Genomic DNA, 25,738 nt, shown 5'->3' on the forward strand with positions numbered 1-25,738 from the left:
TTACGGAGCTTTAACCTCTCATTGGTAAGACTGTTTTGGACGCTCATATATTTTTGTATGCAGACATAACAGATTGATTTGATATCGACCAAATTTTAGATATCTTGAATCCGGTTGAAATATTATCAAGTTAGGATTTAATTTCAATGATACCTTTGGGAACGTTGCCCCCACTAAGACGGCCGCCAGAAAGGCACGTCAATCAACTGGGCTGCTACAGCGCGCTAACATTCTTTTTACGTAGCACTATATACTTTAGCTACTTTTAAAATATATATTCCGTATGATTTAATATATGTATTTTTGACATTTTGAGAATTAGTAAATGACAACAGCAACGCCCAGAAATGTTTGTCGAAGGCGTCACCGGAAACAGAAAGCGTCACTGCCGGAAAAAGGAAGTACATTTTCCGAACGCTTCCATGGAGTTTGTGTTGAGGTCAGTGTTATAGTTAAAAACGTATATATTTGGTCTACTTACGAATTTAACGTGTTGTGTTGATGCTAGATAAAATAACTGATACTCGCGTTTCTGGTTGCTGTTCGTTACGCGTGTCGTTTCAAGATGAAAACAGGCCGCAGCTTGCATGGCTTCGCCAAACAATGTGGTGACGTCATAAAGTGCCCGGATTTTCACTTCATTACTCTGCATGTCGTATGTACATTGAAATGTTGTATGTTCTGTTTCATGTATTATTGTTTCTTGAAAATCACGGATTTGCCTCTCTTTTAGATAAAATGAGACTTCTGCACTCCCCGCTCTATCGCCATATCACGACCACCATCTCTTGCCTTTCCCACACCAAGACTGTGCTCAACCACATATGCAAACAATGGCGGGCTGTGAGCACAGCCTTGAACCAGCATATCCAAGACCTAAGCGAACCTGAGGAGAGGCTACTGAATAAACTCTTCTCGGGCCTGATTGGAGGTGACCGGGCTTCTCTGGCTGAGTCTATCACGCTGGTGGAGACGCAGCATCCGCGGAAAAAGGAGCTTGCACAGGTGCTGCTACAAAGGGTGCTGGCCAAGAGGAGGGAGCAGGAGAACCGCAATGATGGGAAGCCGCTGGCCTTCAGAGTAGGTGTGTGGCTGGTTGTTGTTGACACTAAACTATCTACACCAGGGGTGTGAAGATCCAGTCCTGGAGGACCACTTTCCTGAATGCTTTCCATCTCTCCCGGCTACAACTCACCTGATTCAAATGATCAGCTCTGAAGAAGCCTAATTAGTATCCTGCTCATTTGTATTGGGTGTGTTGCAACCGGTGTCCTGCATGTCTTCCTTTCCAAATGGAAAACATGCAGGACACTAGCCCTCAAGGACTGCAGTTTGACACCCCTGATCTGCTCCATCTGCCTATTGTAAGGGCACACACGTAAATCATTCCGTCTTTACATTTTTTCATTGTACATCGGTACCTCAAATTAGGAGTGACCCATCTTACAAGTATTTCAAGATATGAGCTGTTGTTGTGTGAATGGTTTTTTTTTGTCTTGAATTGTATGCGCTAAATGATAGCTGGGAATTTCAATAAAAGAACCAGACAAGAGAACAATTTATAAAAAAAAAATAGGCCTGGTGCTTGCTGATTTTTGATACTCTGAGATCTAATTGAACCTAACATTTAAACTAAACCAAAAAAATTACCCATTAATCAATCCACATTTCTCTTACGCCTACAAAAGTCCAGTATCTCAATGCTACCACATGATGGGAAAACAGCATAGAAGGGCTAACAAAACTAGCATCAATAGTGTGGTAGTTCAGGACCTTTAAATAATGTAATTGAATGTAAAAGGTAGCACCACACGCAAACAACATAAATCTGATAGGCCTGTATTCATTGTTGTCTTCAAAAACACGTAACAATACTGCAGCTTAGTGGTAATGTTTTTTTAATTATCAGTACTGCACACCAGAAAGTGCAGCGCTAAATTATAAGCATGTAAAACTGTTAAATATTACACCCATATCCATCCAATCATGAGAAAACTGGGAGTAAGTCTGTAAAAAAACATTTTTGATAATAGCATTTGATTCAGTGTTGACAAAAAGGTAAACTTTGGCTGAAAAAAAAAAAAAAAAAGATCAAGTCATGTTTTAATTTTGCTCTGCACGGCGGTTGACTGGTTATCACGTCCGTTTCACAGTTCAGAGGTACAGCGTTTAATTCCAGTTCCAGCCTTCCTGTGTGTAGTTTGCAGGTTCTCCCTGTCTTGGCATGGGTTTCCGCCCACATTGCAAAAACTTACATGGTAGGTTGATTGGACACTCTGAATTACCCCTAGATGAGTTTGTGAGTGAGGATGGTTGTTCGTCTTTGTGTGTCCTGCGATTGGGTGGTGTCCAGTGTGTACCCCGCCTACTCCCCAAAGATAGCGTCCAGCGCGCCCGACACCCTCGTGGGGAGAAGCAGCTCGGATTATGGATGGATGGATGGATGGATGTTTTATTTTCCTAATGGGCATATATTGCCTTTCCTGGGGAACGTTGCCTCCACTAACATGGCTGCCACGGGAGGTGTGTCACTTAGGCGTGTGCCGCCATCACGGTGGCGAAGTTATGATGCACAAAAAATGTTTTTATACATTATACAAGAGTGCTATTTTTCTTTTCAACACGTCGTGCAAATATTTGTCGTATGGATTAATTGTGTTACCCTTCATTTCAACGTGTGAAAATTGAAAGAACCACTGTACAAATATAAAGGTCTAAAAATATATAAAAGAAGACAATTGTGTTTTTATACACAATTTTCAAAGGTCTCTCGGGTCCACCGGGAGCTGGGAAGTCGTCATTTATTGAAGTCGTGGGCAAGATCCTGACGGGACGTGGACATAAAGTGTCAGTGCTGGCAGTTGACCCTTCCTCCTGCACGACTGGAGGTAACATCGCAGCCACACGTGGGCCACATTTACATTCTGATAAGGTGTAGTTATTGTTATGATCAAGGATGTTTGATGCCACTCTTTTTCAGACCAATACCAGTACAAGTTCTTATTTCTTGAAGACTCACCTAAGTGACATACCACAATACATACATTTTAATTAGTGCTGTCAAGTGATTAATTTTTCTTAACTTAATCACAAAAAAATCCATAATGACATTTTTCAACTATTATTTTTTCCAAAGCTTGTAACAGATATTTACTTGAATAATATCTTGTAATTCATGCAAAATCACCAAATATGGAGTATATTCAATCCAAAGGCTGTTCTAATAGCTTTCTTTAATTCTTGAATACGATCTAAATGGAGACATCTTTACAGGCATTTTCCTGGAAAGTGACAAAACCATTTCAAGAACATTTCTTTTAATTTCGAGAATAATAAATAGGGGCTCCAAATGGAAAATGAACAAAGCCAGTCAGAAATCAATATTTCAAACTTCTCCAAGGGCGTCCAGGTGTTGGAAGAGTTGGAGGAAAAGGCGGTTGTTGGCATTATGTCTGTCCATACATGTACGAGCCAGATGCTCTGAATGCCGAAAATGTGTTGCCTGAACGACCGAACGAGACGAGACCCATCGAGATTGGAAGAATGGGAAGATATATATCTATAGGCTGCGTTTATTAGCCTCGCGTTATTGTTTGAAAATCGATGCTGTAAATTACGCACAATGTTGTTATTTAGCACTGAGAGCACATGTCATAGTGGGTTGGTGCCCTACATTTTAGTTATATAGTTTTTATTTTAGTCATTAGAGTTTGATAGTACTAGTAGGATTAAATAAGATATATTTAATAAATCATAAAATGTAAGTGAATTACATTAAGATTGGCAGCTTTCCAAGAGGACATGGCATGTTAATCAAACAAACAGAAATATATTATTATTATTATATTATTAATGACCAGTCAAGGAGTGAGTCCAGCCTTTGGGACACGTGCTATATATAATATGTTCACTTCTTGTGTGCAGGTTCCCTGATGGGTGACAAGACCCGCATGACCGAGCTCTCCCGTGACATGAACGCCTTCATCCGGCCGTCGCCCACGTCGGGGACACTTGGCGGCGTCACCAGGACGACCAACGAAGCCGTTGTCCTTTGTGAGGGGGCAGGTTACGACGTCGTCCTCGTGGAGACAGTGGGTATGACATGCAGTAAATGGCTATTCTCCGAACAGTCAACACAACTGGCCCCTTCTTTGTTTGTATCCAGTAACAGTGCCGGCTTCCTGTGGCCTTCTAGTAATTGGCTCGTGTTCCATTTCATGTCATAATCACTGAAACCGTGATAATCTTTAAAAAAAAAACTCTGAATAGGCCCGCTATTCATTACATTCAAAATATACAGCATCAAATGTGTTGTGGTTGTTTTCAGGTGTCGGCCAGTCAGAGTTTGCAGTTGCAGACATGGTTGACATGTTTGTGTTGCTGATTCCGCCAGCAGGGGGAGACGAACTGCAGGTATTCTAATATCTTGCGTGTACTTAATTAGCGTCCTTCTTAGCTTTTACTGATCTCAATGATGGTTTAATATGAAGGGCATCAAGAGGGGTATTATCGAAAGGGCCGATCTGGTAGTAGTGACCAAGGCTGACGGAGACCTGGTGGTGCCAGCCAGGAGGATCCAGGCGGAATACACTAGCGCTATGAAGCTGCTCCGGAGGCAGTCCAAGTCTTGGAACCCCAAGGTGAGTGGGACATGTTTTCATATTTGGAGTTTCCCCCCCAAACATTCGGTGAGGGACAGAATGTGTAACTGTCTCGTGCCTGTTTACTACTTAAACAAATAGTTAGGCATTGCTTCTGGCTAGTTGTCCGTCTCCCCGCTTTTTGGTCTGAATCCGCCGTTTTTGGTGAAACAAACCTGTTCTACTTTTGATTTCGAAAGAGTTGAAATGGCTACAAACAAAGAAGAATATCGACTCTCTTTTTGGGAGGTTCGGTGTTTACTGCACAGAACGCAATATTCTACGGTTTTGAAAGAGCAGTCAAAATGCTGTAAAATAGCTGTTGGTGTGTGGAACTCTGCTTTTAAAACTGGCAACAAATGAGTTGACGTAAAGCATATAAATAACAAGACCAACTATTGATGTTGTGCTCTCCTACAAACCAAACATTTAATCTGTTGTAGATTATTGAATGTTTTTGATTTTTGTCTTTTTAGTCTTTTTGAGAATTGGTCTTGTCGTTTAAATATCAGTAAATGGGTTCTTGTTTACACAAAAGAAAAGCACTTTTATGTGCGAGCTTCAATTTTTGTGCAAAAGTGAACTGAACCAGGTATGTAACCTATGGCGATTTATTTTTTCGGCGTACCATTATACTTGTAATAACTTCTGACTGAAGTTTTAATGAAATATGCCAACGTCAGAGTTACAGTCAAAGTTAATTATCTGTACCTTAAGGTAGAATCCAAACAAATGTCAGCAGTGCTAATTAGTGGACTCTAAGAGAAGTATTTTTACTTTGACATGAGGCAAAAATTGGGTGCAGTATTTTTAAAAGTAAAGTGGACTCCCGTTCAGATACAATAATGGACGTCAGTGTCATATTTCACCTTTGGAATGCAGCAGGTGAAACACTCCAGACATCTGCCATGATTTTGGAATCCTCGTTGATTTCACGCGGGCATCCCCACACTCCGACTCCTCTTATCTTCAGGTGGTCCGCGCTTCCTCGCACAACGTTGAGGGCATCTTGGAGGTCTGGGCCGAGATGCGGTCGTACCAGAAGGCCATGTTGGCCAGCGGCGAGCTGCAGGGCCGCCGCCGGGCCCAGCAAAAGGTGTGGATGTGGACCTTGATCCAGGAGAACGTCCTCTCCCACTTCCGGCATCACCCCGCTGTCCGGGAGGCCCTACCCCGCCTGGAGGAGATGGTCACCCGGGGGGACATCTCCCCCGGCCTGGCGTCCGACCTGCTCCTCAAAGCCTTTCTGTCATCCTCTTAGTCAGTTGAGGGATGGGCCACCTCGTCCAGCTGGGGGAGCTTGTGGAATGGAACATTTTAAGAGTGACTGCCTATCCAAATTTATAGACGATCAGCAATTTCAATGGAAATCTTCTCAAGTACACTACTTGGAGACTGTTGGAGCTTGTGGGCTTTTGGAGGAAGTTTCAGGATGAACCTGAAATCCTTCAGGACTTAAATTTGATTTTCTGTACAATTGTTGAATGCACAACTTGCTGTTCTTCAACAATGATCTGAGCAGCAAAATAACCAAGTAGACCTGGGGGGAGATTAGATACTGACCAAATGATAACCACCACCAAAAATACTGCTGTTTCACACTCTCAATTGTCCTTTTTTCAATTATTTTTTTAAAAAAAAAAACAAATGAGCATTTCTTCTATTGAAGACAATATTTAATTTTAAAACAAAATAGAGTATAATTGATCCTGTAAATTATGAAGCATGTACTATGTTAAAATAAATAAGAACATTCTCCTGGTTTTATTCTCAATAAGTCAGTTTCCAATCACTGGTGAGCTGTTTTTAGAATAGTCGCATGTGCTACTCATGTTGTCCTTGAGGCTTGCTAGTCCCCGCTGTCTTTTTTTCCTGGGACAAACCGTTAATTGACAGCATCCTTCCTCTCCTCCTCCTATCTCTCTGTGTAACTGCTCACCCTTCCCCTCTCTGCTCGGCCGAGAAGAAGAGAACAAGAAACAATTGGCTTCTTGTAATTAACTTTAGAGATGCGTCTTGTTTAGTGATCTCTGCGAGCAGCCAATCATATTTCAGCCTGACTTTGCTTGTTTTGAAGTTCCCTTTAAAAGGAAAAGCTGATTACCCGTGACCTTGACTCTTTAAAACAGTGCTAAATCATTGAGCCAATATCCCCCTCATGCTTGAACCCAACAGGTGTTTTAAAACATGAATAATTCAAATGAATCCTTTCTGTGACTCTTCCAGTATCTCTGTTGCAAGCTAATGATGACGCACTGATAAGTTGTGAAGTGGCATCTTGATTTCAAGATGTCAAAATCCAACCAGCAAGATGACGAGGGCTGGTGAAAGTATTGCTCCATTGATGGATCAAACATTTGTTGTGAATTTGGCTGTTCATTTTTTCCTTTGAGTGAGTGTGCAAAAAGAACTAAAACGTTCAGAAAAGTTCAAATTAAATTCTCTAGTAAAACTTGTTGTCTGAAATCTCACCCCCAAGCCCCAAATCCTTTGTTCAGTTGAGCAGTGTATTCTTGTTTGTTTGCACATCACTTTTACTTGGAAGATTGTTAAAAATCATGATCATGAAAATGCTAGAAATGATTAAAAATTTTGATTTGCTCCCTTTGGGACATTTTACCACAGTGCAATATTTCTTGCTCCCTTTACCGAAACGCAGCTCAGAATTCATGTGACTGTCACTGTACACAGAAACCTTCAAAAAGAAATGTAGAAACTTTTACACATTACCTCTGAGGAAGCACAGACGTGCTATTAGTTGGCATCAGAGTTTTTAGTTTTTCAAGAAATAAAGAACAACCGAAAATGGGACCGGCTTGTAAGACATGTTCAGGGATCTGATCTTGCACTAATTGGAACTGAATTCTTTCTAATTGCGCAATGGGGAGTCGCTTAATCATAAACATTTTGGTGGTTTTGCTCAAATTGTACCACTGGTTGAGAGGAAATCAGAATAATTGCCAGAAGAAATCTACACGCAAAATCGACCTGGATTATAACATGGCATCTGCTCGGCCCTGGTTTATGTAATATATCTTTTTGCCACCAGAGGTCGCCCTACGTCCATTCATGTCTCGATGGCTCCTTTGTCCCAAATGCAGGAGGCAACATGACGCCCAGCTTTTATCAAACCTATTTGGGTCAATCGGAGGTGAAAACATATAATCAATCTTTCTTATGCTATCGACTTCCTTTTTTTTAAAAGAGCAAACCTCATCTGGAAATTCACAACCACCTTCCACTGTCTTGAACGGACTGCTGCGTGTTTGATGACGGAGCGCATGTTGACCAGGGTTGCCCTGTGAATGCAGATGGATTCATTAGACCAGGCAAACCATCTCTGACATTACCATGGCACAAAGGCACACGTTTGCCACTGCTGCAACCTTGCACTTGCATGCACTCTGAATGTGGAAGTTTAAAAGAAAAGATCAGGATGCCAGGAATGTCTCTTGGTTCTATGGACATTGGGGCAAAACCCCTGGGGGGAAATGCACTGGATGCGAGCGAATGTAGTGCACAAGCCCAACATTTCACAAATGTCTAACTAAGACTAAGAAATAAAATGTGTGCATATATATATGTATATATCTATATATGTATGTGTGTATATATGTATATCCCTTCTCTATACCGCTTCTCCTCACTGAGGTCGCTGGAGCCTATCCCAGCTATCTTCGGGCAGTAGGCGGGGGACACCCTGAACTGGTTGCCAGCCAATTGCACGGCACACAGAGACGAACAACCATCCGCGCTCACACTCATACCTAGGGGCAATTTAGAGTGTTCAATCAACCTGCCATGCATGTTTTTGGAATGTGGGAGGAAACCAGAGTACCCGGAGGAAACCCACGCAGGCACGGGGAGAACATGCAAACTCGGAGCCGGGATCGAACCCACGACCGCTGCTGTCTCTCACTGTGAGGCCATCGTGCTACCCAGTCGAGGGAGGGAGGGAGGGGGGGGAGAGAGAGAGAGAGACTACTTGTTGGATATTGATTCATAATATGTGTACACTAGATTTGAAAATAAATGTTAAATAAAACAAGCATTAAAAACAAAGTACAGAGATACAATTAAAGATATCTTAGACATCAATCATAAGCATGAGGGAAAAATAACTGACTTAAAAACAATTACACTTGAGGCTGCCCTGACTTCTGTTGGCAGCCATCTGTGTGCAGCATGACGGCTCAATGCAGCTTCACCATGCTGCTTTGAACTCTAGGCTCCACTATTTGACCCAAGTCTGCAGACTTCAGAGCCCAACCGGGCTTACGTTTCATTAGCATTTCATTCATTTCCATTTTCATTATTTAAGACTTAAACTATTCAGTGATTTAAAGACCTGTAGCAGAACTTTAAAGTCCATTCTGCCTGGGAGCCAGTGTAAACTGATCTTATTCTGATCTCTTTGTTCTGACCATAACTTGAGCTGCAGCTTTCAGAATGAGCTCCAAGTTTAGCGTTTTCCTCAAAGGGTGTGGGTGAAGCTACAATACTTTTCAGGGATTTGACATTCTGCCCATAGATCTTCCCCCTCCGCAGCTTTTCAAACACATACACTCATGGCAACGTGTTCGTGTACACTCCATGCTGATGGACAAGCTATCAGGATGTGTGGCCACGCGCACTAATTCTGTTGAGATGATGACGCTGCAGGGAGGCACCAGCGTGCACCTCCGCTCTATTACCCGCCCCATGCCACTGCTGTTTGCTGTGTAATTTACCGGGGCTGGCCCTTCGGCAAGAAGGCACGTACCGAGCCTTGGCGCTGGTAATTGGACTTGAGAACTGATTGGGGAGCTTGATTGACCCCCGGTAATGGTTTGGAGTGTATAATTATTTGTAGTTATGGTTACGAGATGATATCAAGGTGGACGGCAGTGACTCACCCCTGCCGCCAACGCTGCCAGCGCTCAATTAATGAAATCCAGCTGGTCGGGCACCACACGGCATACAGAAGTCTGCTAAGGATTGGGGTGTAAAGGTTATCGCCATCTGAATGCTTCCCTTCTGCGCCACTGGCAGCCCACGCTCTGTCACAACAGTTATTATAAAATCTTGCCGGTCCTGGTACAAGACATTAAGCTTGATGATGTTCCCATTACTTTTGAACACCTTCTGGCATCGCTTGTGGCAGCCTCACGGCAGTCATGTTAATGGCAGCGCTCATCATGGTGGAGGAGCGCCTCCTCAGGACACGAAAGGCAATCACGTTTTAATCCGCTGCTTTAATTGGCGGCCAGGACCCCCGTTCGTTCGATAACCCGAGTTGCAAAATGAACTGAGTCAGTTGGTGAACCTCGCGCTTTGTCAGAGCTATTTTGAAAAGTCAACACTCCAGGCCAGTCTTTCTTGGCAACGTGAAATTTGGTCAACATGTTTATCATGAGTATATCTGCGAAGAAAGACTTTAAAACACATTTCCAAAAAGGCACTGTAAGACCGCCATGTTGGTCTTAAGCTGCCATTTTTAATTGAGGGATTTGGGGAGGATTACTGTCAAAATTGGACCACATCCTGAACAAATGAGCAATGCTTGATTTTAAACATGAATTTTGTCTTTGCCTTTGGGCGGAGTGCTTGAAATAGCAATCGTTTAAACTCGGCAAACTGCAGACAAGTCCGTTCATCCGTTTTTTTTTGGCTTTATCCTCACAATGGTTGTGAGTGAGCTGGTGCGCATCGCACTTGCCTTTCGTTGCTTGCTAGCCAATCACAGGACACATTAACTACTAGTCACGCGAACATTAAAACCGGCAGACAGCGTCTTCACGTCATTTCAGAATCATATTTGTGAAATGTGAAGGGAAAGAAATCAGCCGCAAGACTGGGTAAAACTAAAACTCCACACAGACAGGGCAGAGCTCAGATTCAAACCCACAACTTAAAAAACTGAGTCAGATGCTAAAGTCTGTTTGATTTTGGTTTGATGTGACTAATTAGGGGTCATCACGTTCGTTTCTCGGGGTCTTTAAAAGTTGAACGTGTCTAAGATTTTGTCCGATTGCTACCAAATTTGAACCGATTTCGTATATCTGACAGATACATGACCCGACAATGCTCAGTGAAAAGATGACGAGTCATAAAAGGGGAAATTCTAATAAGCAAGCCGGACAAGGTAGGAGCTTGACCAAACGTCTGGCAGCTTTGATTTTGCTGTTCTGTTCCTAACCTTCCTCTCACCCCTCGCATCCCTTGCACACCGCCGTCTTTATCCTCCTGTCATGTGTCCCTTGGACCCCCCTCGCTTCCTCCTTCGCCATCCCCACATCCTCCGCTGCTGTGCGTGACCCCTCGTTGCCCTCTTGCCAGTCTCTATTATTTCTGGCTGCCCAGTGGCCTCGTCGCACTGGAGCCTGTTATGACAGGTAACACTTGGCCGAAGACTCTCCGGCTAATGTATGTGTCTGTCTGTCAATCCCCCCCCTCCCAATTCCCTTACGACTTCAGATGGAGCCTGAAGCCATCATTTCAAAACTCAACATATTTGGAGATTCCTGCGTTTTTCAGATGAAATTGCTGAAAAAAGTCGGTTGGTACCTAAACCCTATTTGGCAACACCTGTCAATAAAATGCCGATAATGTTCAAATCGTCACATGCCATCTTGCACTTTACTGGTTGGTAGCCCTTGCTCGAATCTTATCGCTGAGGATGGTGCCTCAATGTCACTGGAACTATTAAAATTCACTTTTATTTAAAGGTCTGTGGATCTCAACAACCACAGCGTCCGGGACGAAGGTCCCTTTTGCCGCGGTGAAGGTGGTTGCTATTGATTATCAGCGGACTTGTTAATAACCTTCCACAGCGAGCTGCACTGACAGGACGTAGATCACGCAGGAAATATGTGTTTGTCCTGCAAGTCAATTGAATTTGACCTTTTTTTTTTTTTTAACATGACAAAATGTAAAGTTGAATTGATTTCAATCATCAGAAAAGCACCTCTGCTGTGATTGCAACTGTTAGATTCTTCTTGGGGGTTAATTTGACCCACAACATAACGGGAGGGAGGTGTTGAGGTTGTTGTGAGTAAAAGGGGCGACAGCAACATCCCCACAGTCTGCAACTGCTTCATGAACCATTTCTGACCGGGCTGCACAGAAAGTCTTTTTTGCCAGACAATCGCAAAACACAAAGACAAACAAACACACGCTCACAATCATACCTTGGAACAATTTTGAGTGTACACGGGGACATCAGTCTAAAATAATTTTGATTTTGAAAATCAGGAACATGGCTTAGTATTTGTCTACGTCGTGTCTTATAATGTTAAAAAGTGAACCCATTATGTAGCTTTTAAATGAACTTTTTGGAGAAAGGTGGAAGGCTAAATGTTGAAATGGAAGAAGAGCATACAAATGGAAAGAAAACAAAAGCTGCATTTAAGAGACTCTTCTATCAGCAGTCTTACATTTCTAACATTCTATCTTTGTGTAGCGGACTACAATATTACTGAGTACACTTCACGTGTTATTTTCTCCCATTGCCACACATTTGGACAGGCTTGTTGCAGACATACAAGTGCAGGGCTCCCACTGAATGAACGCCCCCTAGATCGCAAGCAATAGCGTTTTTGTTATGTTTTTTTTTTTTTTTTTTTTTTCTTTCAGAACCCACTTTACCTGCACGTTGTTTTGCATATAAAATAACAAACGTCCATGCAGTCTTGCTGGATTTTCTTTTCTTGCTCGGTGATTACCTGCTGGTAATTTTCTACAAATGTTATGTGCATCATACATGTGTGCATGTCCAAATACTCGGGTTGTAAAGAAAAAAAATGGAATCAGAAAAGCAGCTTCAATATGACAAACTGAATCGACTCGTTATATTTTAAAATCGTCGAATCCTTGATTTGTACTCCACCCCATGTCACAAAATACATATGGAATCCCATTTTACGCCAAATATAAATTAGTTTGACATGACCATAGCAGACGTACCAGATCGAATCCTAATCCCACTAAATCAAATTGAATCATTACATTTCGTAGTTCGTAATTATTTTGTACCACATATATCAAGAATTGTATCGAATCATCTTTAGTGGAGCCTTGCATATGATTTTCAGATTGCGGGTTGGTCTAAAATAGGGTTGTCCATCTCTGGTCCTTGAGGGCCCCTGTGCAGAATTTGTGCTTTCAGCATAATCATAATGAGGCAAATCTTTATTCATTTGTTTTGATGTGTGGAATCCAAATTTTGCTTGACGTGAAACTAGTTGGTGGCAACGGCTGCTATATAGCTGTCTAGTTTATTGTCAGTGGTGTCATCCAGGCGTCCTCTTTGCCCCGGACAAGATCATAACACCCCGGTAGTCCATCACAGGTTGTTGCTAACCATGGCATGTGCCTAGCTCTCCGTTTGATCCCGGGCAGCTCCCGGCAGCGCTGAGAGAACGGCGGTGAGGCCAGTGTGGGTTTTGTCACACCAGATCGACATTTCAGAGGCACTCTGCCAGGGCGACGCTACACATTTCTGTCCTCGCCGGACAAGCCAGGGCAGCGGCGAACGCGTCGAGCAGATGGGCGACTCGTCTGCGCCAGACGTTCTGAAGCCAGGCGCATCGCTGGCCCCACCAACTGTCGGCCAGACGTTGGCCTTCGCTGGCACGACTGTGGGGAAGCACAGGTGTCGCCTGTTGGCCGTATGAACTCCTCTCCAGGAGAGGCAGGATGATGTCTTCACTATAAGACTGTCATTTTAAAAACAATGGCAATCGCAGAGGTACAAGCTATCATGTTATAAAAACCAAGACACCACACTCTTAAAGTGCGCCCTATGGTCCGGAAAATACGGTATCTTAAATAATATTTAATTTGATCACGGAGATGAAGTGCAAACAATAGAGCCATCTCTACAGTGCGACCCTTTGTCTAAACTCATCATTGAATTTGCCTCGTTTGACCGTCTGAGAAAGGTTCCAGGATGCTCTGTAACGATAGCTGCATTTTCTCTCCGGCATCCACAGACATATTAATTTGCCGGCTATTTTTCTGTTCACTGTTGCATATTCTAGCCAGATGTCTGTGTAGAGTACTCGATCACCCAAGCACTTAGTTCCAGTGTCGAATGTGCTGGCCATGTATATCTTAGCTTATCTTAGCAATTTGCATGGCTTCACCCTTCAGTGAGAATGAGAAATGTAGCTTATTCACCTCCACGGAGGCAATGGTTCCTGGCTTCGGAGCAACACCGTGATGTGCTTAGCCGAAGCAGCAGCCTGCTGGAGCTCGTTTCTAGCTGGCTGATGCTGCATAACCAGCACTGAGTTCTGCCTCAGCCCCCAACTGTCCGCGTTTGGTGACGTGAGCGGTGCAGCTCTTTGGAACGTCTCGGTGGTTGATATGGTGCAAATTGGCGACCAACTTGCTATAACAGGGTTGTCAAATACCGTAACTATCACAATATGGTTATGTACAAGAATTCTGAGAAACGAAACTCACAAGCGATATGGCCTTTATTCTTGGCCGCTCTCTAGTGGCAGTTAAGGTTGTTTATGTAGCCTTGCTGACCCAGCCTGTGTTTGGTGTGATAACTTGTTGAGAACTCTGCACAAAAGGCAATTTTTCTCTCACGTTTTAGCTGATGGCGCCAAACAGATTTTGTGCGTCTCCTGACAATTTATTAAGGATATTTAGATGAAACTAATTCATTGAGAAACAATTGTTTCTCCCTTCCCAAATACTACAATCTGTGAGGGACAGCGGATGGTGTTTAATTTACGTGAGCAAGCCTCTTCTTCAAATGAGGACGGATGAAGGGATTCCTGATTGGAAGATGGATGAGTGTGCAGCTTTTCCTTTAATTGATGGAAGATAGCTGATTCACTTTGTCATAATGAAATCATTAGAAGCTCATCAGGCACGACAGTCGCTGCCTGCCGTGGCTCCACCTTAAAACCCGTTTGTTTTGGACATTTCTTGAAAGATTTACGGGCACATTTTTGAGTAATTCCATTTGCTTTATGATTGGCTGCCGTGAGATCCATTTTGGTGGTCGGGGTGGGGGTGAGGGGGCAGGTCAGCCGAGGCAGTCGGCATTCTACTTCATTAGTCAGCGCGGGAAAATGAGAAGCTTGATTAGTTTGGTCTTGACCTCGTAGTCCTCCGTTAATCTCTCCTGGAAGTTTCTGGGGTGGGCCGAGCACGGTCGTCACGGTGGTGGTGCCGGAGGAATCTTGCTGTGTGTCATCCACTTGTAGAAATTATATCCTCCCTCAAATAGATGCCTAAGATTTTCCCATTAAGAAATAAATACTATTCTATAGGTATTATAACGCTGTGGTAACTGTAGTTATTGTTGGTTTATCCATCCCAGCGGTGCCCAATGCCCAGTTCAAGAAGTTGGCAGGAAAGGCGGTGGGTTCATTGGATGCGTCATCCCCCTTTTTTAATGATCATAGTTCATAAAAAGTGTACGTTCACCAACCGAATTGTCTTCAAAAAAAGTCACCAAGTGTGTGTCATCCATTTGAACAAATAAATGCTTTGCTGTAAAATTGTGCCACGTCACTGATACCTCATCCACTTGAAAAAATGAACATCTATCCTCGATGTATCCCCTTTTTCCGTTAGGATAAAAAAAAGCGAGTAACTCTGATTTTATGTCAGTTGAAACACGGCAAAACTGCGGCGAGCACATTCACTGATTTTGTGTCGTCCGGAGAAAAAGGAATTTGGAGTCAGGTCATTACCATGGTAACAGCCATGTTGCTGGCGGACCCAGGTCCGAGTCGAAACCCAAACCTCCCCCTCAAGCTTCCATGCGTTGAACCCGTTTATCGCGTCAGCTCCCCCCAACAAAACAAATGTGTTTTGCCTCCTGTTCATTTTTTGGGTGCAATTCAAATATCAACCAGTAGATGGTGGCAAACTTTTGACTTTGACACTAAATTTGACTCAAGATAAAGATTGGAAACAAGTTTAGCTCACCCTAGTTTTTGCTGAAGATTATTGAATGTCACTCCACTTCAGTCCTGCGTTTTACGCCAAAAAAAAGCAACAGCTGTTGGTTCATTTCATAATGCAGATCTTTGGGCATGATTATATATATATATATATAGGGAGATTTTGAAAAAAATTGTTTACTGTAAACAAACTCTGTTGGTACAATAACCTTATCCATCGCTCTCTAAAACAATGTTTGCATTATTTTAAAAGTGTGAACGCATTTACTGCCGAATTTCAAACTTCTCACAATATCTTTACTGATGCACAACCACTAATAGATGGAAATTTTCTGCTTTGGGAGGTAGTATCAGAACCAAAACTCTCTCACCCTTTTCGGTTGGAAGTAATTTCCCTTGCCTGACAAATATTTCAGGCACATTTCATTATTGGAGGTCGTAACAGAGATGCAGCACCTGACACGTTTTTCGCCCGTTTGTGATTTTAAACCCGATGCGGGCGATGACGTCCAATTATCTGTCTGTCAGACGTTGCGTCACAGCAATCCAGCATGTTTGTGGCGCCTGTATCCTGCCCGCGGGCTCCACAAACATGCTGGATGTTCTGACGCTGAAAAAGAAAGGCAGGAGGGAAAGCTGGGAGCTCCCGCCGATGTGAACTTGTGTCTAAGCAGCTTTCCTCAGTGGGCTGGGTCGCAGCGGGTCACGGCAGGATTACACTTTTGGCAAACAAGCGGGAGCTCCTCTCTCTCCCGACTCCCCTGTGACAGTGCGCAACCGTAATAAAGCCACGGACCCACAAACAACAAAGCTAATGTACTATCGATCCAGGACGGGCAAGGCAGTGCAGACCTTAGGCAGGAAAACCTCGGCCTTATCGTAGAATTGTCTCAATTAAGAATATTGAGTTATATCCATTTAAAAATTATATTCCATCCATCCAGCCATCATTTCTTCATAGTGCTGATCTTCATTGGGCTGCAATTGACTGGCAATCAGTTCAGGGTGTACCCCGCCTACTTCCCAAAGATGGCCGGGATGGGCTCCAGCATGCCCGCGACCCTCATGAGGATTAGCGGCCCGGATAATGGATGGCGCCTACCCGACCTGACTGTGGGTGTGTGGGCACACCAGCCAATCGCAAGGCAAATTTCGACAAACAAAAGTCCACCCTAATGTCTGTGAATGTTGTCATTAATCCAGGTCACTTCTTTGTAAGTGCATTATATCAATAGCATGTGGACAGTTCTGACCGTCTTGGAACCCGTCTTACCTCTCATCCGAGCGTGTATGGCATTGGATTTATGCTACAATTACGTAAGCAAAATGTGAAATATCGTACAAAAATGAGTTTTGCGTGTCCGTAATGTGAACGACCGTAAGCGTGATGTCAAATACCGCGTAGGAAAACATGTTTTGTGCTTGTACAGTACCCTCCACGCGTACGCACAAAATAGCTTTTTCGCTTACGGCTTCTCTCTCCTCCATGCGTACAAAACGCTGATTTCCGCTTACAATGCAGGCATGATAACTGCGCCACAATTCTTATGGTGTACCGGTGTCAAATTTAAATGTCTTGGATCATGTGATTTCCAATCACCTGACTGTTTTCTTTGATGTCTTCTTTTATTGTGCTGCTGTTATATCTGCCGCTCCGGAATGCTGCCACTCGATTTGCAACCCTCTCACTGAGGCACGTTCCTAAAAGTCCAGAGCAAAAGAGGCATTTGAAGCCGGGGAAGGTGGGGAGAGAGCTGGTTGCTCTCTTTAGGGTCCCTGATTGTGTGAAAATGACCACGGAGTCACTGTCTGCTGTGGGCAGAAGAGAGGAGAAACTGATTTTCCCCTGACATCAACCCTATTGAGAACCTCTAGAACATCATCAATCAGAATATCTATGAGGTTAAGAGAGAGTTCTCATCAAAGCAGCTGCTCAGGGACCCTATTTTATTATCCTGCAAAGCAATTAAACCTGAAACTTGTCCAAGAGCTCGCACGTTCAATGGATGCAAGGCTTATTAAAAGTGATTTCAAGCAAGGCGTCCTTTACTAACATGCAACTTGGACGGTTTATTCAAAAGTTTCAATCAAAAATATTTTATTTTATCAGGTCTTCTAATGCTACAAATTCAACATTTGACCATTTTTAGTTTTTTTACAGCCTGTGGAATACCTTGAAATGCTCTTGTTTTTAATCATATGGAACAGAGGACATTTTTGTGTTTATTTCTTGTAAAAATTCAGTTATCATTTTGAGATTTGTGAAATGAAACTTGAAAAAAACTCTCACAGCCGAAGTCTTGAAAATGATAGTTTTGCATAATAATGTGCAACACAGTGTGTGTGTGTTGTGTTTTCCAGCCAGGGCACACGAAGATGAACAAACCTCAAGCTCACACTTCCACCTAGGGCCAATTTTGAATGTCCCGTCAGCCTCCCAGAATCCCAGCGATAAATGACGATTAGCTTATTTAAGCTTCATTTCATTTGCATCAACACAGCTAAAATGTTTCAAGAAAATTAAATGAGTTGGACACAAATGGCCTGCATTGCAGCCAGATGATGAAAAACAGGCGAACACTTGACTAGCGTTAAAGATAACGTGAATGTACCCGCTGCAAAGGAAGCGCTCCTGTCCAAGGTGTTCCGTAGCCGCGGGGGCTAACGCTGATGAATGACTCCCTTAATGTCGCCAAACACTTTATCTCTGCTTCATCTGTTTTCATTAGGCAGTGCCGACCTTTGGCTGCCCGGGAACGTGCCGCAACTTTCATTATTAGCACAATTTCCAGCCCGCCCTCCTGTCGGCCTCTTAAAAAACACAGCGTGCCAGATCCGATTCCTTCCGATGACGAGGATTAATTAGAAGAAGTGATGTCCCTCAGAGATGATACTAACTCACATTTTAAGCCTCCCCAGTGGACTTGGTGGAAAAATGCGATTTTTATTTTCTAACGCTGCCTTTTTTATTTCCTCCATCGTCATTGGATTGGTTTCGAAAGAGTGCAATGTGGACCACCTCAAACTCAAGCGCAGTCTGGAAGGACTTTGACAGGTAAACCTGAAAGTGTCCGTTTGAGTCACGCTTGGGGCCAAAAATATTGCAAAGATTTAAACTGAAATTGAACCAAACTTAAAAAATTTAATTCCCGTTTTGTCTTTTATTAGCGGTCTTAAATGATATGTTTTTTTAATAAAAAAAAAATTCTGGGCGTATTTATTTACTCACTGTGGTAATGTATTTTGCTCAGAATCTTAAATATAAGTTCCAACAACTATATTGCACATGCAAATAAAGTAACGTGGTACTGGATTTTATTGATCAATGTACAAAATCTCCGATATTAGCACTCATAGGCAAGCAGTCGCAAAGACGATGTTGGAACTTTCTCAATAGTTATTAATACTTGTGGGCGGAACTGTCATGGCTCGCTGTTAAGTAAATAATTCTGTGAGTGATTTATTCTTTGAAGCAATAATATTAAATATTGAGTAAAACACCACATGCAGTCCTGCTGTAATGTTCCTCACAGAATTTTAAAAAAAGTCAAATGAAAAAAATTGTACAGGAACATGAATTTCTAAAATTGCCATGTCTGTGAATGTGAGTCAGTCATAAATCTTTCTAACTTTAGCGCTGGTGACCAACTAAAAAAGTTGGCCGTGCCAGTTTACAACTAACAGTCTTGGTACTGCTTTGATTTATTTTTCGTTTATTTTATTCAAGTACAGTACATTCTCAGGTTTGGTGTTGAATTAATGCAACCTAAAAGTTTGGATTAAATGGGTCATATTTTCTCATAGCTACAGTTGCTTACTATTTTTATTTCTTATAATAGTACAACTTGATCAAATCTCTTCTAACAATTCATACAACCAAAAAAAAATGAAATGATCTATCATTCCTGCTGATAGCATATCGGACGATATTGGTGTACCCCATTATCGGTATTGGATCCGAAGTGAAAAAAGGTATCTGGACATGCCTACTCTGTATATGTACAAGTATTGGTGCCGTCCAACAGAAAGCTTGTATCATCATGTCTCTTAAAATTTGGAGGGAAAACAATTTTTATTGAAAATAATTTTTTTTTCCCCAAGTATGCTCCACAACTGACACTTTTTTCCATTTCATTGCATTATCTTTGATCTCTGCCTGGCTCACCAGCTCGGGCTCCTTCCCTACCAAAGAGATGAAATTCCAAGACCATGAGAGTTAGCTTCTGATCCCACAGCCATGGTCCCCTCCTTTGACTGCCACCCAGCTCACATGCCACCAAACTCTTTTGGCCCCTCCCATAAGTGGTGAACCCATGGAGAGGGTGCCTCACGTTGCCTTTTTTGGCTGTGGGGGTTGGCCTGGCCACCAGATACAAGCCCCACCACCGGGCCTGGCTCCAAAGGGGGGGCTCCGTTGTCCCGTGTTGGGTGAGGGAGAACCGAATCCAGCTTTGTATTTCATCATAAGGGGTCTGTGAGCTGTGCTTTGTCTGGTCCCTCAAATAAGACCTGCTTGCCATGGGTGACTGCCTGGGGCATAAAGGCCCAGACAACATAGTCTCTAGGATCAGTGACACCTCCACCATGGTAAGGTCACAAAGGGTTAAATGCATCTATTGTATCCCCAAATTTGAGAACGCAACTCACCTTAAATTGTAGAGCACTTTATAAACAACCATTACTGCATACAAAGTGCTGTATAAGGAGTAAAAATAAATACAAACTAAAATATAAGAATAGAAAAAATATATCATTAGGTCAAAATAAATATATATCAGGGGTCTCAATAAAAGCAAAGTACAAACTTCTAAAACAACAAATGTGCCCTTAATTCTGTGATTGTTATACATCCATCCATTATCTGAACCGCTTCTCCTCACGAGGGTCGCGAGCGTGCTGGAGTCTATCCCAGATGTCTTTGGGCAGTAGGCACACTTTGAAGTGGTAGCCAGCGAATCGCAGGGCACACAAAGACAAACAACCAACCGCGCTCACCATTCACACCCAGAGTGTTTTTGGAATGTGGGAAGAAACCCAGAGAAAACCAACACAGGCACGGGGAGAACAGGCAAACTCAACACAGGAAGGCCAGAGCTGGAATCGAACCCTGTACCTCTGCGCTGTGAGGCCATCGTGCTAACCAGTCGTCCACCGAGCTGCCCTATGTGATCATTAATAATATACAGTATTCATTTTTGTGAAGATACAGATGTTAATGATTTATTACAATAATTATCACTTCAATTATTGCCATATGATCATCAGCAGTCAGTCTCATCAATGCTAAATTTATCTTTTAGCAAGGAAGGAAACCGATAAATATCAATTTAATATCACCCATTTGAGGTGTCTCAACAATACAGAGTAATTGAAGGATGTTGAAAAGTGTGAGGAAACAACAAAAGACAAGATAACGTGCTAATATTTGATGTAAGCTTTACTTTCAAATCCTGTTACATTTAGATCTGGCATGTTGAACATAAAGAGAATACCAAAGAAACAAATACAAAAAAAAAAAAAGTACAAATGATGTATTTACCAGTTATCGTCACAACCCTGTACAGCCTTAACCATGGAGTAATAATAATAATAATAATAATCATATAAAAAAGCTTTGTACAGCATATACCAATTGTTACCAAAGCAGATGCAGTGGATTGAGCCTTTTTTTCCCCTCTCTATCGTAAAAATGGTGCCAACCAAGAAAAGAAGTGCTAAGATGCTAACTGAGGGACTAAAGTTTTGAGAAGTCATGCTAACGGCAGGGGAGTGCAAAGTGTTCATCGCAAAATTAATGACAACCTATGAAATGCTCAAAGAACTGGTTATTCAATATATTCAAATTTATTATTATTACTATGTGTTATTTTTTTTTTTGGGGGGGGGGCTTGATTGAATAGCAAATAGCGTCTAAAAAAAAGGAACGTGATCGCGAGTTGGTAAACAACAGGGAGACAAAACAAAACAGGATGTGACGGATTGCATCCTAACATCACGTCCCGCGGCTACGCACGTTTTGGTCGAAAACAATTCCCTCGTCCAATCTGGCTTAATTTAATGTGGAAAATAAAACTATAATAATAATTAAATAAAAAATTAGAAAAAAATGCATTTGTGTCATGGATAAAAAAATAGGGTAGAGGAGTCCTTTTACAATCAAGGGATTCAGGCTTTGAAGGCCACATGATGATGGTGTTCAGTGATAATCATGAATTTAGTAAATGTGTGTGTGTGTGTGTGTGCGCGTGTGTGTGTTGGGGGACTTTTTCTTTCTTCCAGATTTAGAACACATTTGTCAATTTTTGTTAAAAAAAAATATCCCAAAGCTTTTTTCTTAAAAATAGAAAATATTTTGGAAAAAAAAAAAGTTGAGTTTGCTTTCTTCACTTTATGAAAAGCAATTGCAAAAACATTTCTTTGAACTTGAGAACTTCTAATTTTGACGCCATTTCAATCATCAAATTAAAAAAGTGAAACAGAAACTTTGACGTTTACTTGCATTACAAAAAAATCACAAAATGTGGAGATACACATTTTCACTCAACGAGTAACATGATACTTTTCAAAAATCAAAAGAACACGGCCATTGAGTCTCATCATGAAATCAAAGTGCAGCGCTGTGCAAAACAAAACGTAGATCACAAATTTAGCCTGGGGTCCCTTTCAGCTCCCAGGATGAGCTTCTCCTCTGACTCTCTAATTAACACAATGTGTCTCCATTGAGCAATATGGTGTCTTGATTGAGTTGTTTTTCTAGCCAGCACATTTGAAGCTTTTTAAGTGCTTTTGCCTTAGACGTGTTCATGAATTTAAGTGCTGAGTTGATGTTTTAAGGGATGGGTCAAAACTTTACTATTAGGGATAGGCATGATAGTCGATTACAGAGGGTCTCGGTTTTGCAACTGTTTTGACAGCCGCTAGTGATAGACTTTGCTGAGTTCCAACTTACAACTTTACAAATTCGGGTTCTGCCGCCGCCGTCGAAAGGGAACTGCGTTGTAAACCAAGTACCCCCTGTAGACAAGACTCTATACAAAACTGTCAAAATGACTTGTTCCAAAACAATAAAATACAAGAGGTCCACTTGGTTAGTAACTGTTTATCATTTGATGGATTTATATTTATCGCCAACAAGTGTTTTTCAAAAACATAGGGATTTTAATTATAATTTAACAGCTGTGTTAGCGTAGGTCAGTGATAGATTAAGGCGCATTCAGAAGTCCGTAAAAAATTAGGGTTATATTGCGACTGTAGTTTGGGAGCAAAACTTCATTATAAAAGACCAGGTGTGGGCAAACTACGGCCCCGGGGGCCACATGCGGCCCGTTAAACGTTTTAATCCGGCCCGCCGAACTTGAAAAAAAAAATTTAAATGAATAAACCTTGTTAATGTTTTATTTTCTAAATACTGTGGTGTGTCAAAGACAGATATTTTGTTGTCATGCTTTTGTTTTGCTTTTAAAATTAAATGTATTTTTTTTCTCAGATGAGGTAAGGTTACCAAAACACTCCATCCATCTGCTCCTGGTCCGGCCACTCTGTCAAATTTTAGAGCCCATTGAGGCCCACCAATCAAAAAGTTTGCCCACCCCCGCTATAGACAGAGACTGTACCAGGTCCACACTCCATAAATGTCCAAATTACTTTGCATCTCATTAAGAAATGTAGATACAGAGGATTTCTGATTTTAGACAAGATATAAGGTTTTGACGTAAAAATAGACAAAGGCTTGCTCAGATAGGGCCATTTCAATTTTTTTGTATAATATTTTTTATGTTCATGGAGAAAACGTGGTTTTTAAACAAACTTTTACTGTATTTATGGCTTTGCTGTTAATGTAGGTTTTTGATAGACTACACTGTGTTCGGACTTGTGTACAAATACGGTCAACGTTGTACAAACGAACTAAGTCGTAAATCAAGGCCTCCCAATAGAGAGCTACTGGTGGTATTCCACAAAGCTCTAGATTAGGTCCACTCTACATAAATCTCCAAATTACTCGGCAGTATGAAAATTAGAGTGCAGTGTCCTTGGTTTACGACAATGACATGAGATTTCGAGGATACAAATGTCATGCAATTAATTTATTTGAGCAGTGGCGTAAGAACACGTCTTGCATTGCACAAGGCTCAGCATCAGTTAGTGTCATATTTACAGTTCTTCATTTGATTGCCCCCCCCCCCATTTATAGCCTACTAGTGTTTTTTTTTTATTGAAATGTTTACTGTAATTTTGAATGTACAACTGCGTTACTGTAGCATAGCCTTCAAACAACAACTCGGTTGTGAAGCCCGGACCTCTTGTACTTGATTGTTGATGAGGCAAAATAGAGTGCACGACTTGACTATGACATCCATGATTATTCTGGCATGGCAACTGGTGTTCGGAATATTCTCCTTTAAAAAAACAAAACAAAACAAAAAAAAAACAAAGTAAAAGAAATTCTAATTTCAATTCGATTGATACATTTTTCATCAAATGCCCATTCCGTTGTTAGTGCATCTGCTGCAAGCTAAGGGATGATCAATGGTTGTTAGTGAAAACATATGTCATGATAAAGGCTCAGTAAAAAGAAAAGAAACAAAAACATAAAAAGTTAAAAAGGCAATTTTCCATCTTTTTACCAGCACACAAGATGTCCCTGTTCACACTTTTTTTTTTTTTTACATCAACAAAAATACATTCATTCAAGTCATTTTGGAACATTTTTTCCTTGTTATTTAGCTTCTTTTTTTGTACACAAAAATTACAAAAAGCTTCAAAAAGCACCATTTGAATCGGCTCTGCGGTGACCAACCGAATTCCGGCTGGCCACCTCTGCTAACCCATTAGGTTGGTGTATATCGTTTTGTCGTTGGGGATCGGATGAGTGCAAAAATTATCTTCAATTGGGATGTCGAATTTGTAGGTTTGATTCTCAAATCCTAGGAGGGGGGGGGGGGTGACGTCAGGCAGCAGCTAAGCATAACATGGTTTGACCATCATACAAAAGAAAATGACACAAATTATAAAAGATGGGCAAGGGGCTACAAAACTATGTACAAGGTTGATAAATAAGTGCGTGGTTTGAGGCGTCTGCTTTGGAAACGAGCCTTTGTCCGTTTCATTGGTTCTGTGTCTCACCGGCGAAAAAAATCCGACCAATAAGTCAACGTTAGCTTCCTAAGCTAGCTTGAAACACAGAAAGAGGCATGCTATCTCGATGCAGCTTGAAAACGAGCTAGAAAACTGTTAGCTTCCCGGTGCTAAGCGCTCGTCCAACGTAGCTGTCGTAAAATTCAGTCAACTTAGGAGAAAAAAAAGCAGCTTTTGGATATAAATGTTTTTTTTTCTTTTCTGTTAGAATGTACATCTCTTAGAAATGTTTGTAGTCTGACTGCGAAAAATAAAACCCCAAAAAACAAGTCAAACAGTCTCAGCCCTCTCCGTGAGTCCCAGGTAGGCCAGGAAGGAGTGTTTGTAGGAGGCGGGAGGGGGGGCGGCGGACTGGGTGGCGGCTGGGAGGCGGGGCGGGGGGTGTAATTTGAAACTGTGGGTGAACAGGGTGGTGAGGGGGATCAGCTGCACCCGCTCGCAGTTCCTGTACGGGTCCATGTCGCCGCCGCCCAATGGGAGCCGACTGTGGGGGCGGGCCAGGCGAGGGCCGCCGCCCAGGGTGCGGGTCAAGACAATGGAGCGCAGTGCCCGGGACACGGAAAGTCCGTCCGGCGTCTCCCGCCCCGCCCCGCCGCCACCTCCCTCCTCCGTCGCCTCTGCCCGGGGGGCGGGCGGCGCGTGTTTGAGCCTCTTGTGCAGGTTGAGGTTGTCCTTGCGCTTGCAGCGGTACGGGCAGCGGTCGCAGTGGAACGGCCGTTCGCCTGTGTGCACGCGCACGTGCTCGATGAGCTTGTTGGCCGTCTTGGACAGGTAGCCGCAGCGCTCGCAGCGGTAGTGGTTGCCCAGACGGTGGGCGCGCGCGTGGGCCTCCAGGGAGGGGCGGTCGGGCCACAGTCCCTGGCAGATGCGGCAGCGGTGCTCCGTCTGGAGGTGCGTCTTCAGGTGGCACTCCATGGCCGCCGGACGACTGCTGGAGTAGATGCAGAATGGGCACCTGGAAGGGGCGGCGCAAAAAGGGGCCGAGGGAGGACACGCGAATAGTTAAAGTTGGCGAGATCAGCGGGGAGGTGGACGGATATTGATAATGATGGA

General features: G+C 42.6%; 2 protein-coding genes across 5 annotated transcripts in view; one reads left to right on the forward strand and one right to left on the reverse strand.

The window, feature by feature from the left end:
- Nucleotides 1–350: 350 nt before the first annotated feature.
- Nucleotides 351–6,403, forward strand: mmaa (metabolism of cobalamin associated A). 2 transcript variants are annotated; one of them, XM_088303879.1, is made up of 7 exons: nucleotides 351–439; nucleotides 734–1,084; nucleotides 2,766–2,888; nucleotides 3,925–4,095; nucleotides 4,328–4,413; nucleotides 4,491–4,640; nucleotides 5,614–6,403. In XM_088303879.1, the coding sequence occupies exons 2-7, from the start codon at nucleotides 739–741 to the stop codon at nucleotides 5,899–5,901; spliced, it is 1,164 nt and encodes a 387-aa protein (XP_088160005.1). In that variant the 5' UTR covers nucleotides 351–439; nucleotides 734–738; the 3' UTR covers nucleotides 5,902–6,403. The 2 variants fall into 2 exon arrangements, with proteins under 2 accessions (XP_088160005.1, XP_088160006.1); XM_088303880.1 differs by lacking the exon at nucleotides 351–439 and adding an exon at nucleotides 469–655.
- Nucleotides 6,404–20,969: 14,566 nt separating this feature from the next.
- znf827 (zinc finger protein 827) overlaps nucleotides 20,970–25,738 on the reverse strand; it is an 85,362-nt gene continuing 80,593 nt past the window's right edge. Inside the window, exon 14 of one of the 3 annotated variants that reach the window (XM_088302438.1) lies at nucleotides 20,970–25,640. In XM_088302438.1, the coding sequence (XP_088158564.1) occupies nucleotides 24,956–25,640 (685 nt within the window). In that variant the 3' untranslated portion in view covers nucleotides 20,970–24,955. The remainder of the gene's footprint in view (nucleotides 25,641–25,738) is intronic. The other 2 variants (XM_088302439.1, XM_088302440.1) reach the window with 2 other exon arrangements.

Source organism: Idiotropiscis lumnitzeri, chromosome 8 (assembly GCF_059441095.1).
Source record: "Idiotropiscis lumnitzeri isolate Australia: NSW breed Sydney's pygmy pipehorse chromosome 8, RoL_Ilum_1.0, whole genome shotgun sequence".
Classification (NCBI taxonomy): Eukaryota; Metazoa; Chordata; class Actinopteri; order Syngnathiformes; family Syngnathidae; genus Idiotropiscis; species Idiotropiscis lumnitzeri.

What these genes read in the sequence shown, in the direction of transcription:
- mmaa (XM_088303879.1), top strand. Translation starts at nt 739, where the DNA reads ATGAGACTTCTGCACTCCCCGCTCTATCGCCATATCACGACCACCATC. An exon ending in CGTCCTCGTGGAGACAGTGG is followed by an intron (nt 4,096 to 4,327) that starts GTATGACATGCA and finishes GGTTGTTTTCAG; the next exon opens with GTGTCGGCCAGTCAGAGTTT. An exon ending in CCAAGTCTTGGAACCCCAAG is followed by an intron (nt 4,641 to 5,613) that starts GTGAGTGGGACA and finishes TCTTATCTTCAG; the next exon opens with GTGGTCCGCGCTTCCTCGCA.